The 11,574-nt window shown below is 35.6% G+C and overlaps 4 protein-coding genes across 10 annotated transcripts; 3 read left to right on the top strand and 1 right to left on the bottom strand.

Annotated features, from left to right (window-relative positions):
* The first annotated feature begins 52 nt into the window (after positions 1–52).
* On the top strand, positions 53–4,731 carry LOC118450176 (uncharacterized). Of its 2 annotated transcripts, none has more exons than XM_035885688.2 (3): positions 53–711; positions 882–1,049; positions 1,138–4,727. In XM_035885688.2, exons 1-3 carry the CDS (start codon positions 568–570, stop codon positions 3,415–3,417), a joined length of 2,592 nt encoding a protein of 863 aa, XP_035741581.1. In that variant the 5' UTR covers positions 53–567; the 3' UTR covers positions 3,418–4,727. The 2 variants fall into 2 exon arrangements, with proteins under 2 accessions (XP_035741581.1, XP_035741582.1); XM_035885689.2 differs by having other exon boundaries at positions 313–711; positions 871–1,049; positions 1,138–4,731.
* A 130-nt stretch (positions 4,732–4,861) lies between these two features.
* Positions 4,862–7,178, top strand: LOC118450187 (sphingosine-1-phosphate phosphatase 2). Of its 3 annotated transcripts, none has more exons than XM_085655529.1 (6): positions 4,862–5,144; positions 5,542–5,705; positions 5,770–6,053; positions 6,142–6,343; positions 6,470–6,694; positions 6,761–7,178. In XM_085655529.1, exons 2-6 carry the CDS (start codon positions 5,593–5,595, stop codon positions 7,176–7,178), a joined length of 1,242 nt encoding a protein of 413 aa, XP_085511655.1. In that variant the 5' UTR covers positions 4,862–5,144; positions 5,542–5,592. The 3 variants fall into 3 exon arrangements, with proteins under 3 accessions (XP_085511655.1, XP_085511656.1, XP_035741602.2); XM_085655530.1 differs by lacking the exon at positions 4,862–5,144 and adding an exon at positions 5,159–5,331; XM_035885709.2 differs by lacking the exon at positions 4,862–5,144 and adding an exon at positions 5,314–5,454.
* PIH1D1 (PIH1 domain containing 1) lies at positions 6,060–9,530 on the bottom strand. Of its 4 annotated transcripts, none has more exons than XM_085655532.1 (9): positions 9,231–9,530; positions 9,052–9,142; positions 8,793–8,975; positions 8,547–8,719; positions 8,222–8,470; positions 7,950–8,096; positions 7,773–7,874; positions 7,508–7,659; positions 6,060–7,030 (listed from the first exon to the last, which is right to left on the bottom strand). In XM_085655532.1, the coding sequence occupies exons 1-7, from the start codon at positions 9,291–9,293 to the stop codon at positions 7,839–7,841; spliced, it is 942 nt and encodes a 313-aa protein (XP_085511658.1). In that variant the 5' UTR covers positions 9,294–9,530; the 3' UTR covers positions 6,060–7,030; positions 7,508–7,659; positions 7,773–7,838. The 4 variants fall into 4 exon arrangements, with proteins under 4 accessions (XP_085511658.1, XP_035741622.1, XP_085511659.1 ...); XM_035885729.2 differs by having other exon boundaries at positions 6,060–6,573; positions 6,650–7,659; XM_085655533.1 differs by lacking the exon at positions 7,508–7,659.
* Positions 9,520–11,561, top strand: LOC118450192 (ribonuclease H2 subunit A). The gene is made up of 3 exons (XM_035885724.2): positions 9,520–9,680; positions 9,813–10,063; positions 10,185–11,561. The coding sequence occupies exons 2-3, from the start codon at positions 9,908–9,910 to the stop codon at positions 11,031–11,033; spliced, it is 1,005 nt and encodes a 334-aa protein (XP_035741617.1). The 5' UTR covers positions 9,520–9,680; positions 9,813–9,907; the 3' UTR covers positions 11,034–11,561.
* Positions 11,562–11,574: the final 13 nt, after the last annotated feature.

The raw sequence follows: 11,574 nt of genomic DNA on the forward strand, positions 1-11,574 counted from the left end.
GAATTCTTTCGAAATTTTCACGATATTTTCACGAGCTTCTACGATTACGCATTCGAGTCTTTGGTTTTTTTTTTTTTTTCTGAATCATTATCTTTCAGCAAGGCCTTCTTCGGCCTAGAAAGGCTTTCCTAACAAATCAAGGGAGCTCAAGTTTCGATTGGATCACAAGCAAACTTCCTTCCGGCTCGTTTACAATTTTTCGTCTTTTGTAAACGTGCACTATTTCTTTTTCACGGGCATTTATTATGTGTGTCCTTCTCATTGGCCTGTCAGACTCTAAATAATATATTATCGTAGGCTTTTTTACGATAGGCTGCCGCCCATATGTTCACGCGAGAGAAGAAAGAAAGGAAAAAAAACGAAAGGAGAAAAAAAGGAAAAGAAAAACAAAAATTGGGGCATACACGTATGATGGCGCGTATATCTACTCCATCACGTCAAAGTTTGGCTCTTTCGTGAAAACGTGTTTCACCCTCCGCGAGGGATTTTCCGAAAGTTTCAAATAGCCTGGACCGAGGCGGGCAGGGGTGGAAAGATAAACACAATCGGCGAATAGAACATAGAATAATGACAAACCGAGATAACTATTTATGTCGCATTTGTCTCTCGTCGAGCAACGACAATCAACGTATCTTTTCGACGAACGAAAAGTATAATACAAGAGACAAGCACGACTTGTCGGGAAAGTTATGGTTGTGCGGAGGCATCGAGGTCAGTCCTCTATTCGTTCGTTAATACCTATTATATATATATATATATATACACACACACACACACACACACATATATATATATATATGTCTAAAAGCATACCTTATTAATTAACGCGCTATCTGTCTATCTATATATGGGTATCTAATGATCTTCAAGGATGCTTTCAGGTTTTGGAGAACGACGGTTTACCGGAGCGTATCTGTGTAAAATGTATTTTGAAGGTCAACGCGGCCCACGAACTCAGGGAACAGTGTCAAAGAACGGATATAAAGTTGAGAGAATTGTATGGGAAAGCGAGGAAGACGGTTGACGCTTCGAGACATAACTCTGTAAAAGTACGTATTCATAATTTGAACGGAACGATCGAACGTTGTTAGTTTCAAATCAGTTCAGTCACTGAATCCAATACTATTTCTTCTCTAGGATCAATATTGTCAAACCGATGAATATTTTGCGATTTCAACGAAAGAAGGGAACGATGATCGTTCTCCTTTGTGCGAGAACGTTGTTGTTGGTAGTAGTTATGACGAGGGTTCTTCTCTTCTGGATCTAAAAGGTACTACCGTTAGAGTATCGAACGACAATGTTAAGACCGAGAATGAGATATTGCCAGATACGGATAATAAATTTGACCGTTCGATACAGGAGTTGTCGGTTGTCAAAAGAGAAGCCTATCGTACGAGAAGATTGGCAATGTTCAAAAGAGTTACCTCGATGGAAAATTTAAGAAATCACAAAGAAAGACAAAGGCAGTATATAAAAAAGAACGGTAATACGAAGTCTCACGATGCTGGTGAGAAAGATGGGTCTTTAAATAACGAAAGCGCATCCAATAAGGCAGTCAGGGTTATCGATTCCGAATTAAACCTCGATTGTCCTCAATGTAACAGACGTTATTCCAGTAAGAAATCTTTAGAGAGGCATATATTGACCCATAATGAAAAGAAATTCAAATGCGAAAAGTGCGAGAAACAATTCTTTCATGTCGACAAATTACTACAGCACGGTAAACTTCACAGGTCAAACGATAAGTCAAATTTGGTACCGTGCAAAATATGTAATAAAAGTTTTAGAAAAACCGACACCATGGTACGGCATTTGAACGTTCACAAAAGGGTCAATCCTAAGGAAGTATTTTCTATATTGAAAGAAATTAGGGATAGAAGAAAATTAGAAAACAACGTGGTATCTTTAATGATTAACGACCGATCACCGTCCGTACAAGACAAGAAAAATATTGTTCAGGATCAAAGGTCACTCGACGTCGATGGCGAGGACGACACGTTGAAAAATTCAACTAGACGAGTGTTGGATACGGAGGAAAAAATTGATAATTTTTATACGTCCGGTTCTGATTCCAATAGCGATAACAAATCTGATTCCTTCGAAAGCGTAGGAATTTATCGTTGCAAACATTGCAACAAATGTTACAACGCGGAAAGATCTCTTCAGCGTCATCTCTTGATACACGACGAAAAGAGATTTGTTTGCAACGTTTGTAACATGAAATTCTTTCGGCAGGACAGACTTAAGAGCCATAGAGATAGATATGGTCACGACGAGGATAAAGATTGTTCTATACCTCAAAAGCCACCGGACGACAGGTCGGCCATTAAATTAATAAACAGTTGGATCAGAGAAGAATTAGATTCTGATAACGAAGGGAAGGGCTTCCCTTGTGATATATGCGGTAAATCTTACGACACGAAGAAATCGTTGTTGAAACATCAGACGAATACTCACGACGTGCACGAGGAAAATTGTTCGAGTTGCGGTAAGGAATGTACCTGTGGTATAAAGTTTAAAGGAACACGAAAGAATAATGAGAAAGTGAACATTTTTACGTGCATCGAATGTAATAAAAGTTTTGAAAAAGAAATCAAGTTGCAAAGGCATATGCGAATACACGAACGTACGAAAGAACAACAGGATTCGAATTTCAAACGATTTTTATGTCACATTTGTAGCAAAACTTTCAGACAAAATACAGGCCTTATGTTTCACATGAGAACTCATACCGGATATAAACCTCATGTTTGTAAATATTGCGGACGAGGATTTACGTCAAATTCCAATTGTATTAATCACGAGAGAACGCACACCGGCGATAGGCCATTCGTCTGTCACTTTTGTAGCGCTGCTTTTGCCAAGTCTTGCACCCTTAAGGCGCACATCACTACGCACACAGGCGAAGCTAATTATCATTGCAAAACTTGCGGCAAATCTTTCAGAAGATTGAAATATTTGAAGGAACATAGATTCACCCATACCGGGGAAAAACCATACGCGTGCAAAATATGTGGCACCGCTTATAGCCATTCCGGTAGCTTATTCGTTCACGAAAAGAAATGTAAAGCTCAGTACAACAATTATCATCAGGCTGCTCCTCCGGCTACTCAAAATACTCACAATTATGGCCAATCTCAAGGAAATGTTTGCGCGAGCACGCCGGTCATAGCTCCTATTATTTCAACGCTGCCGCAATCTAATTTGAATAACATCGGTAATAATTTAGGTTCTCAAGCGAATAAAACTTACATGGATAGCGTTCAAAGGATGAACGCGCATGCTGCCGCCGCCGCCGCCGCAGCTGCGGCCGTAGTCGGTACGTCTTCGTTGCATGTACATCCTAATCCGGATATTCCAGATGTAGCATCGGCCGTAAGAAACATTGCCATCATCGGACAAGTATTTTATTCTTAATAAAGTCGCAAATTCGCAAATTCGCAAATTTTGCTCAAAGTCGGCGCGAGAGGGAGAGAGAGAGAGAGAGAGAGAGAGAGAGAGAGAAAGGAAATTAAAGCTAACCAGAACCCTTCTGTGATATGTGACAATTTTTTAACAAGTCCCCTTCCGTTAAAGATACGTTAAGATACGTCGTATATGATAGACAAACATTAAAACGTTTTCTTCTTACGTATAATCCCTAAGCGGATTATTCTAAATACATTGTTGTCGGGTTAATAATAAGGATACACGATCTAGAATTATATTTTTCATTTATATAAAAGTTGAACGAATCGTCCGGTGTAATTTTACGTTATAAGTTTACGAATTGCGCATTTTTACATATTATTTGGCACATGGTATGTGCCAATTGGTAAAAAGCAAAAATATTTCCTCCAGGGGAAGAAAGATCATGCCATCTATTATTAGATAATGAATTCCATATTATTGGATTTATCTGCATATATTAATTTTCAAATTTACCTATTATAAATATTGTTAAGCTGTCTCGCAGATTTTATTTCTTATATCGAATTACTTCGTTGTAAATAAAGATTTGCCGATTGTAAATTAATTTCATAATTTGAATCAAATTAATTCTTTCTCTATCTTTTATTCTAGCGAATCTTAATAGAAGCCTTTGCGATGCAAACGTAATGCGTCTGCGTATTTTATTAATAAAGTTAATTCTATGTATAAAAGTGACAAAGTAATGATATAACGCGCTTCGTATTTTAAGAGGCTTCGATCTATATCGAAGATACGTTCTCATCGTACGTATGCAAAAGAAGAAAATTTACCATTTTGTGTACGCACCATATTACGCATCGTCTATATGATAAAGAGGAGATATACATATATATTCGTTGTAGCGAGCACGAATATACGAAACGTAAAGATTTTTAAGAGAAAAATTGCTTCTCAATTCGTGGTTTTATTCGTGCGTATGCTCAAATTTGTGCAGGAGCAAAAGGTAGCAAAAGACATTCGAATGTGAGGGCGGGGACAGATTGCTACGCGTACATACAAATTCGTACAATTACGACTCCTTAATATCAATTATATATGTATACAATAAAAAGCAATTAAATATTTCGGTTAAATTTATTATTTCGTTATTACTCGTATATATTCTTTCGAGCCATGCTAGAGTATATAAAATAAGGGTCGTATTTTAATATCGATCAATCAATCATTCCGTAGATAATTGCTTAAATAATCGTCGAATTATACACCGAGTGTATATTTATAAGATAATGGGAAAGACGATAATCGGACTTGATAGCATATGCACATGTTGTGTGTCTATATACATATATATGCATACAAATATATGTATATACATAAAAGGAACTATATATATATATATATATATATATATACGATATATACGATATATACGATATATACGATAAAAGGAACTACTATAGCAATCCGTTCAATCATCTGCCGTGATAGTTGCTTTTTCTTCTTTCTTCTTTCTTCTTTCTTCTTTCTCTTCCCTCAATCAAAGCTCGAATAGACAAAACTCAAGAGTTTTACACAATCATCTCTGCAATTAGTGGTCGATGCAACGGGCAAGTAGGGTTAGAATGCCGTTAGGTGCGTGCGTGCGTGCGTATGTCGTGCGTGCATGCGTGCGTCGTGCATCGTGCGTGCGTCGTGCGTGCGTCGTGCGTGCGTGCACGTGCATTCAGCTGTCGGTAAGTAAGCAATTTGTACTTACAATTAATTATGTTCTGTCAAAAAACAGTTAATGTCTTGTATTTCTAAGACATGTCATGACGTCTATTGTTTCACATCATTCTAACGAGCGAGCGTCGATATATCGTGTCGTTTTTTCTTTTAAAAACTGATACCTCTTCAACACTTATTTTTTCTACTTCGAATGTAAGAGTCATTGTAATTGTTACGTAATTATTTTGTTGTTTTTACAAAACAATCGTTTACGCATTGGGTTTGGTTAAATGACTCGATGAAGCTAATTATTGAAATAAAATTCTACACTCTGCAGTAATAATTTTGATTACGTTATACTGCTGCTTATTACTTGACTCGATATAATTTTCTAAACATGTGTTTTTATATTGTAAACTTTAGAACGACACAATGTGCTCTCATCGCTAAACATCATACGGTAAAATTGCCAAAATGTGGTTCCTAGAAATTATCGAGTACTTAAAGAGCCCGTATCTCGTTGCCACTGTACAAGAGTTTTTCGGGATACAAATAAATTATAAAACTAAGCGTTCCAACAGTTTTAGGTAAGAAAATGGACAAAAACTTTCGTTTACTTTCGATATAAATTTGACAATTTTATTTTCATAGGTTATCCGATAATAAGGAGCAAAATGGATATATTAAAGCTGATATGTCATTCTGCAAAGAATGTTCCTTGAATGAACTTGAATGTTCCTCTAATAGATGCTTAATGAAATTAAAATCTCAAGAATTTATCATTAAGAACCGTTTTTGGTATTACTTGTTTTTATTTGGTACAGAATTAGGGGATGAAATTTTTTATTCCGCATTCATACCCTTTTGGTTTTGGAATATTGATGGCGCAGTTGGCCGGAGAGTTGTCTTAGTATGGGCCATCGTTATGAGCATTGGTAAAGTTATACATATATAACTTTATTAACATATATTTTACAATTCTCAAAATATTTGATTTCTATCGTATTTATTATTATCTTATAGGACAAGCATTGAAAGACATTATTCGTTGGCCAAGACCAGCTTGTCCGCCAGCCGTCAGATTGCAAAATAAATGGTCAGAAGAATATGGGATGCCGTCGACTCACGCCATGATCGGAATTTCAATTCCTTTTAGCGTACTGATATTTACCATGAATAGATACATCTATTCGTTTCCAATTGGTTCTACAATAGCTTTCTTCTGGTAACTACAATGCGATTAAATCCAATTTATTTATTTTCTTCTTCTTCTTCTTCTTCTTCTTCTTCTTCTTCTTCTTCTTCTTCTTCTCTTCTCAATCGGCTCATTTAATATATTTCACTTTTATAGGTGTATGCTCGTCTGCACAAGTCGACTTTATTTGGGAATGCATACGGTATTGGACATTGTGGCAGGAATAGTATTAGCTATTATGCTAATGATTCCATTGATACCTATAGTAGACGCTTTAGATTATTATATTGTTACTAATTTATGGGTATTAACGCTTTTAATATTAATTAGCGTCACCGCTGTGGTATATTATCCCTGTAGCAACAAATGGACACCAACTCGGTAAGGGAATAAAAATCTTTCCTTTCATTGTAAAATGGCCTTATATGCAATATATGTTTTTTCCAGCGGTGATACGACTATGGTTGTTTCTGTAACTGCTGGAGTTCATGCGGGGGCGTGGTTAAATTACAAGACAGGCGCCCTTTCACTTTCGCTACTTCCACCACCGTACGATATTATTTGGCCGTCTTATCGTATGTCAGGATGTATGATTCTTAGGACAATACTCGGTTTCTGTAGTGTCATTGGAACTAAGGCTATTTGTAAATCCCTTTGTTATACCGTAATATGTGCCGTGCTTAAAGTCAATCCCAACGAGCTAATGGAGAGTGAGAACTATTTGGAAAATAAGAAAAAAATTTTCACCGATCTAGTCTATAAATATCTAACTTGTTTCATGATAGGTGTAAATACGGTATATCTTTTGCCGAACGTCTTTACTATAATCGGCATAGAACGGCCGACGTTTTATACGGAACTGTAAGATAATATTCCATCTAAGTGTACAATATTATACGTATATATTTTTATGCATTTCCTACGTTATTTCTCGTACGTAAGCTCGATTATTGAAGTCTCCTCGATACGCGATTATAGTCGATTGATTGGTCTTCTTTGAATTACAATTTAAATATAATTTGATTGATATATGATTGTAAATAACGTATAATTTAATATGTTAGATTTAAATCTCTAATATATTTTGAAGTAATTTTAAGCCTCATGGATGAGCATTTATTGTACAAATAAAACGTACGCGCACGTAACAACCACTATGTAACGTACGTACGTACGTAATCAATATGTACTAACTCTGTTGAGAATGAAAATAACAGATTGGTGTGCATGTATGTGGAATACCATAAATAGCATTTAATAGTTTGTCGAAAGTAAAGCAAATCCTTTTCATCATGTTAATCTTTATTTTTGATTTGGTACTTTTTGCCAGTTCAAAATTCCAATTTCTATAAGGAAAATGCAAATGTAAAACAAAGCACGCATCGCTTCGTTATTGACACGGTAAAATAAAGTAAATATGAAAATAAACGTGAATACATTGCAGCTCTGCAGTACATACGTGTATTATCTTAGTGCTCTCTTTTCTTCTCTTCCCATACATTGCTCTATTAATTTTCCGTTTCTATTATTTATTTTCAATTGGCATATTTAATCGCAAGACCTGTATAAAACATAAAGATATTATTAGGAGATTGTTTCTCAAAGTCATATCTTGGTATAATCTATTTTCACTTACTCTGAAATCTTTATCAAAGAAGCTCTCCGTTTCGTCCAACTTTATCGTATAAGGTATATAAACGTCATATGCGAAATTGTTTTCATTCGTTGTAACAATTATGTGATCAGTGTCGGCGAGCACGTTTATATCTTTACCAGATACTACCTAGAAGAAGAAGAAGAAGAAGAAGAAGAAGAAGAAATAGTGTGGGGGATAGAGTAGGGATGCATAACGATATGATATTATTCCCCGTACTAACACGATGATTGGCCAATTGTCATATATCTTACCCCCTTAGGTATATGAAATAAAGCGATTAAACGCCTTGCAATTCCTTTCGAAGGTTCTTTCAATATCACGTAATCGTGTGTCATAAATTCCTCACGATTACTTTGGAGTTGTTGTGCCGAGCTGGCTGACCTATTACAGTCGGTCTTCGAAGAGCTCGATATTTCTTGAATCAATGGTCTTTTAGACGCCGGCAATACTTTACGCGCTTCACGATCGTCGATACGCTGCGGTTGAATCGTACCCATGACCTGTTAACGACACGACGTTCCCATCAATTTTTTTTTGCGAATTTACGTGACATCTTTCTAAGATAAAATTATTCACTTTTCGGTTTTTAAGAATAATACAAGTTTTCGAATCCAAACATCTACCAAATTTATGCGATACGCCTTCCATTATGACAGATATTGTAAATAACCAGAAATATTGTTTGGTTTGACACTTTTCGAAATAATCCTTATTTATCGCAACGTCATGGGTCACGCATAAGGTACCACCTGTAGAATAATATTTTCTATATAACAATTAATTGGGATGTTAATAATTGTTATAATTATGATTGTTCCTAGCTTTTATCGGGTTCTAATCTCTCTTCACCGATACTCATTGGTATAGAATGGTTGGGTGTTTCTTGATCCAAAAGGGAAATTAGTTTCTCTTCCGATATATCTTCCGGATGAGGTATTTTAGTCGTCGTACATATATTCAAGAACACTTTCTCGCCTGCATCCGTTTTTGTTTTCACGCAAACGCCTAAAACATTCTACAATGAGTATCTATAATGTCACACATTTATAGAGGAAATGTAATAGTAGATTTAAATGCGTACCAGGTAAAGGATGAATGATAATGCATTTAGTAGGTTTTCTTTCAAACTGTTGCTTTAATATGTCATCCATTTCATATTCATCTTTATTTTTCTGCGATAAAAATTGTGTTGGAAGATACAATTTTCTCTTTCCTCATTGCTTAACCTATATAATACTTTGAGTACGATAAATTACTTACAGACAACAATAAACTTTTCGTCAGTATCGTATCATCAATATCAAGTAACGTTTTATCACTCATTATTATTCCTATATTTTTTTGTATTATCAAAATAATTACCGTTTACTCATTACAATGCAAACAAAAGTTTTATTCCATACGAGCTTATTAAGTTTGACACGTAACGTGCAGCATTACGTCCTTTCAAACTTTCTTTTCTCTCATTGGTATTTGGGTTTGGAAACGCTACACGCCAATCAGCGATTAGTGATGACTTTAGAAATTGTCCAATAGACTTTTCACTCGATTCGCTTCGAATATTTTATCTCGTTCTAAAGAAATCGACACGTGTGACTACTCTTGTATTTACTTGTTTCATTTTATACTAACTTTCTTCTTTCCGGAATCTTCTTGGATGTTTTTCAATATTTTCCTTTTCTGGCTGATACTATGTAACGGCACTTTTCGGTGAGTGACATGAAACAATATATATTATATTTATTTCACGCACATTATACATACATACATATATATAAATATATATATATATATATATGTATATATACTGCATGCATATATTGTTGTTTTCGTGTCCGCCAGGGTCCGCTGAATGTAAGCGAAGGAATTTCTACGAGGACTTTCTGGCGGTTTCTCCAAAAACGTGTTTTCATTTATTTCGGTGGTTACATGAAGATATGAGCGTTCAACTCGATGATATAATCGATGAGAATGTTAAAGAAGAATCGGACAGATCGAGCGAAGATGCGAACGTGGAAATAAAATGTAGAACGCAATTGACGTCTTATTTTAAAAAGAGCGATCATAGTAATAATAACATTTATTTTTCGGAGGTAAGGTGTTTTAAATCTGTTTTCTCTCTCTCTCTCTCTCTCTCTCTCTCTCGCTCTCGCTCTCTCTCGCGCTCTCTCTCCCTCGCCTTTTGACCAAGTACATTTGTAGTGTATCTCGTAGATTCCAAAAGCGTGTTGCGACGAACCATGCCAATTGGGCGTAGACGAAGCAGGAAGAGGTCCTGTATTGGGTCCCATGGTATATGGGATAGCTTATGCTCCACTGTCCCAAAAACAATTATTGATAGACTTAGGTTGTGCAGATTCAAAGAGCTTAACAGAAAATCAAAGGGACTGTATCTTTGATAAAATATGCGAAGAAAACGATAAAATAGGATGGGCCGTGGAAGCGATATCTCCCAATGTCATTGCCAATAGTATGTATCGTCGTAGTAAAAAATCTTTAAACGAGGTTTCTATGGATTCAGCTATTGGATTGATCAAGCAAGCTGTCGAAGCTGGTGTAAATGTCACTAAAGTATACGTCGATACTGTCGGTAAGCCAGAAAAATATCAGGCTCGATTGGAAGAAATATTTCCTCAATTAGAAATTGTTGTTGCAAAGAAAGCAGATTCTACTTATCCCATTGTTAGCGCGGCAAGCATTTGTGCAAAGGTCTGTAGAGATCATGCTATACGCGCGTGGAAATTTCTCGAAGGTACTAACGAAAGCACCGAATATGGCAGTGGATATCCTAATGATCCAGTAACAAAGAAATGGTTGGCTGCAAATGTCGATGATGTATTTGGCTTTCCGCAGATTGTCCGTTTCAGTTGGTCTACCGCAGAAAAAATTCTTGAAACCAATGCATTGACCGTCGAGTGGGAAGAAATAGAGGATCCTGGAATGCCTAGCGAGCAAAAAATTTCTAAATTTTTTGCCAAATCACCTTTGAAATCCTATAAGGTTCACGTTAAAAAGCATATTTTCTTTACGGAACGATGTATTACCAATGCTAGTACTCTATGACGATTTCTCTTGCGCCGATTTATCGCGCCGTAATAAAATTACATTGTGTAGTCGAATATTTTTCTTTTTTTTTTTCCATGATTTTATTTGATCGGTATACAAGATATTTGGACAGAATTCTCTTTTTATAAATCTCAATGCTCCGAAAGATCGGCAGTATATATATATATATATATATATAGCTGTACCTTCTTCGTTTTTTCTTCTTTTCTTTTTTTTTTCCTTCCATTGCTTAACATAATTTTATCTTTAAATCTTGTATAACGTACATTTTATTTATGTACATATGTACAAAATATTGTTAAAGTCGTCGTATATGAAATTTTAGTCGCATTTATCTTTAATTACATTCTACGACTATAATTAACAATTAGGAATGTTTATCGCAATAATTTCAATATCTTTGGTACACACGCTAGATTTACATAGTTTACAATCATCCTAAAATATGACATCATTATTATTGTATGATTTATAGCGACTAGAATGTTAAAAGCTACGATGTAGAGAGCGCAACAACGATTTGAAATGTTATTGTTGA

The sequence above is a fragment of the Vespa mandarinia genome, chromosome 3 (genome assembly GCF_050613455.1).
Source record: "Vespa mandarinia isolate Hongniang chromosome 3, ASM5061345v1, whole genome shotgun sequence".
Taxonomy (NCBI): domain Eukaryota; kingdom Metazoa; phylum Arthropoda; class Insecta; order Hymenoptera; family Vespidae; genus Vespa; species Vespa mandarinia.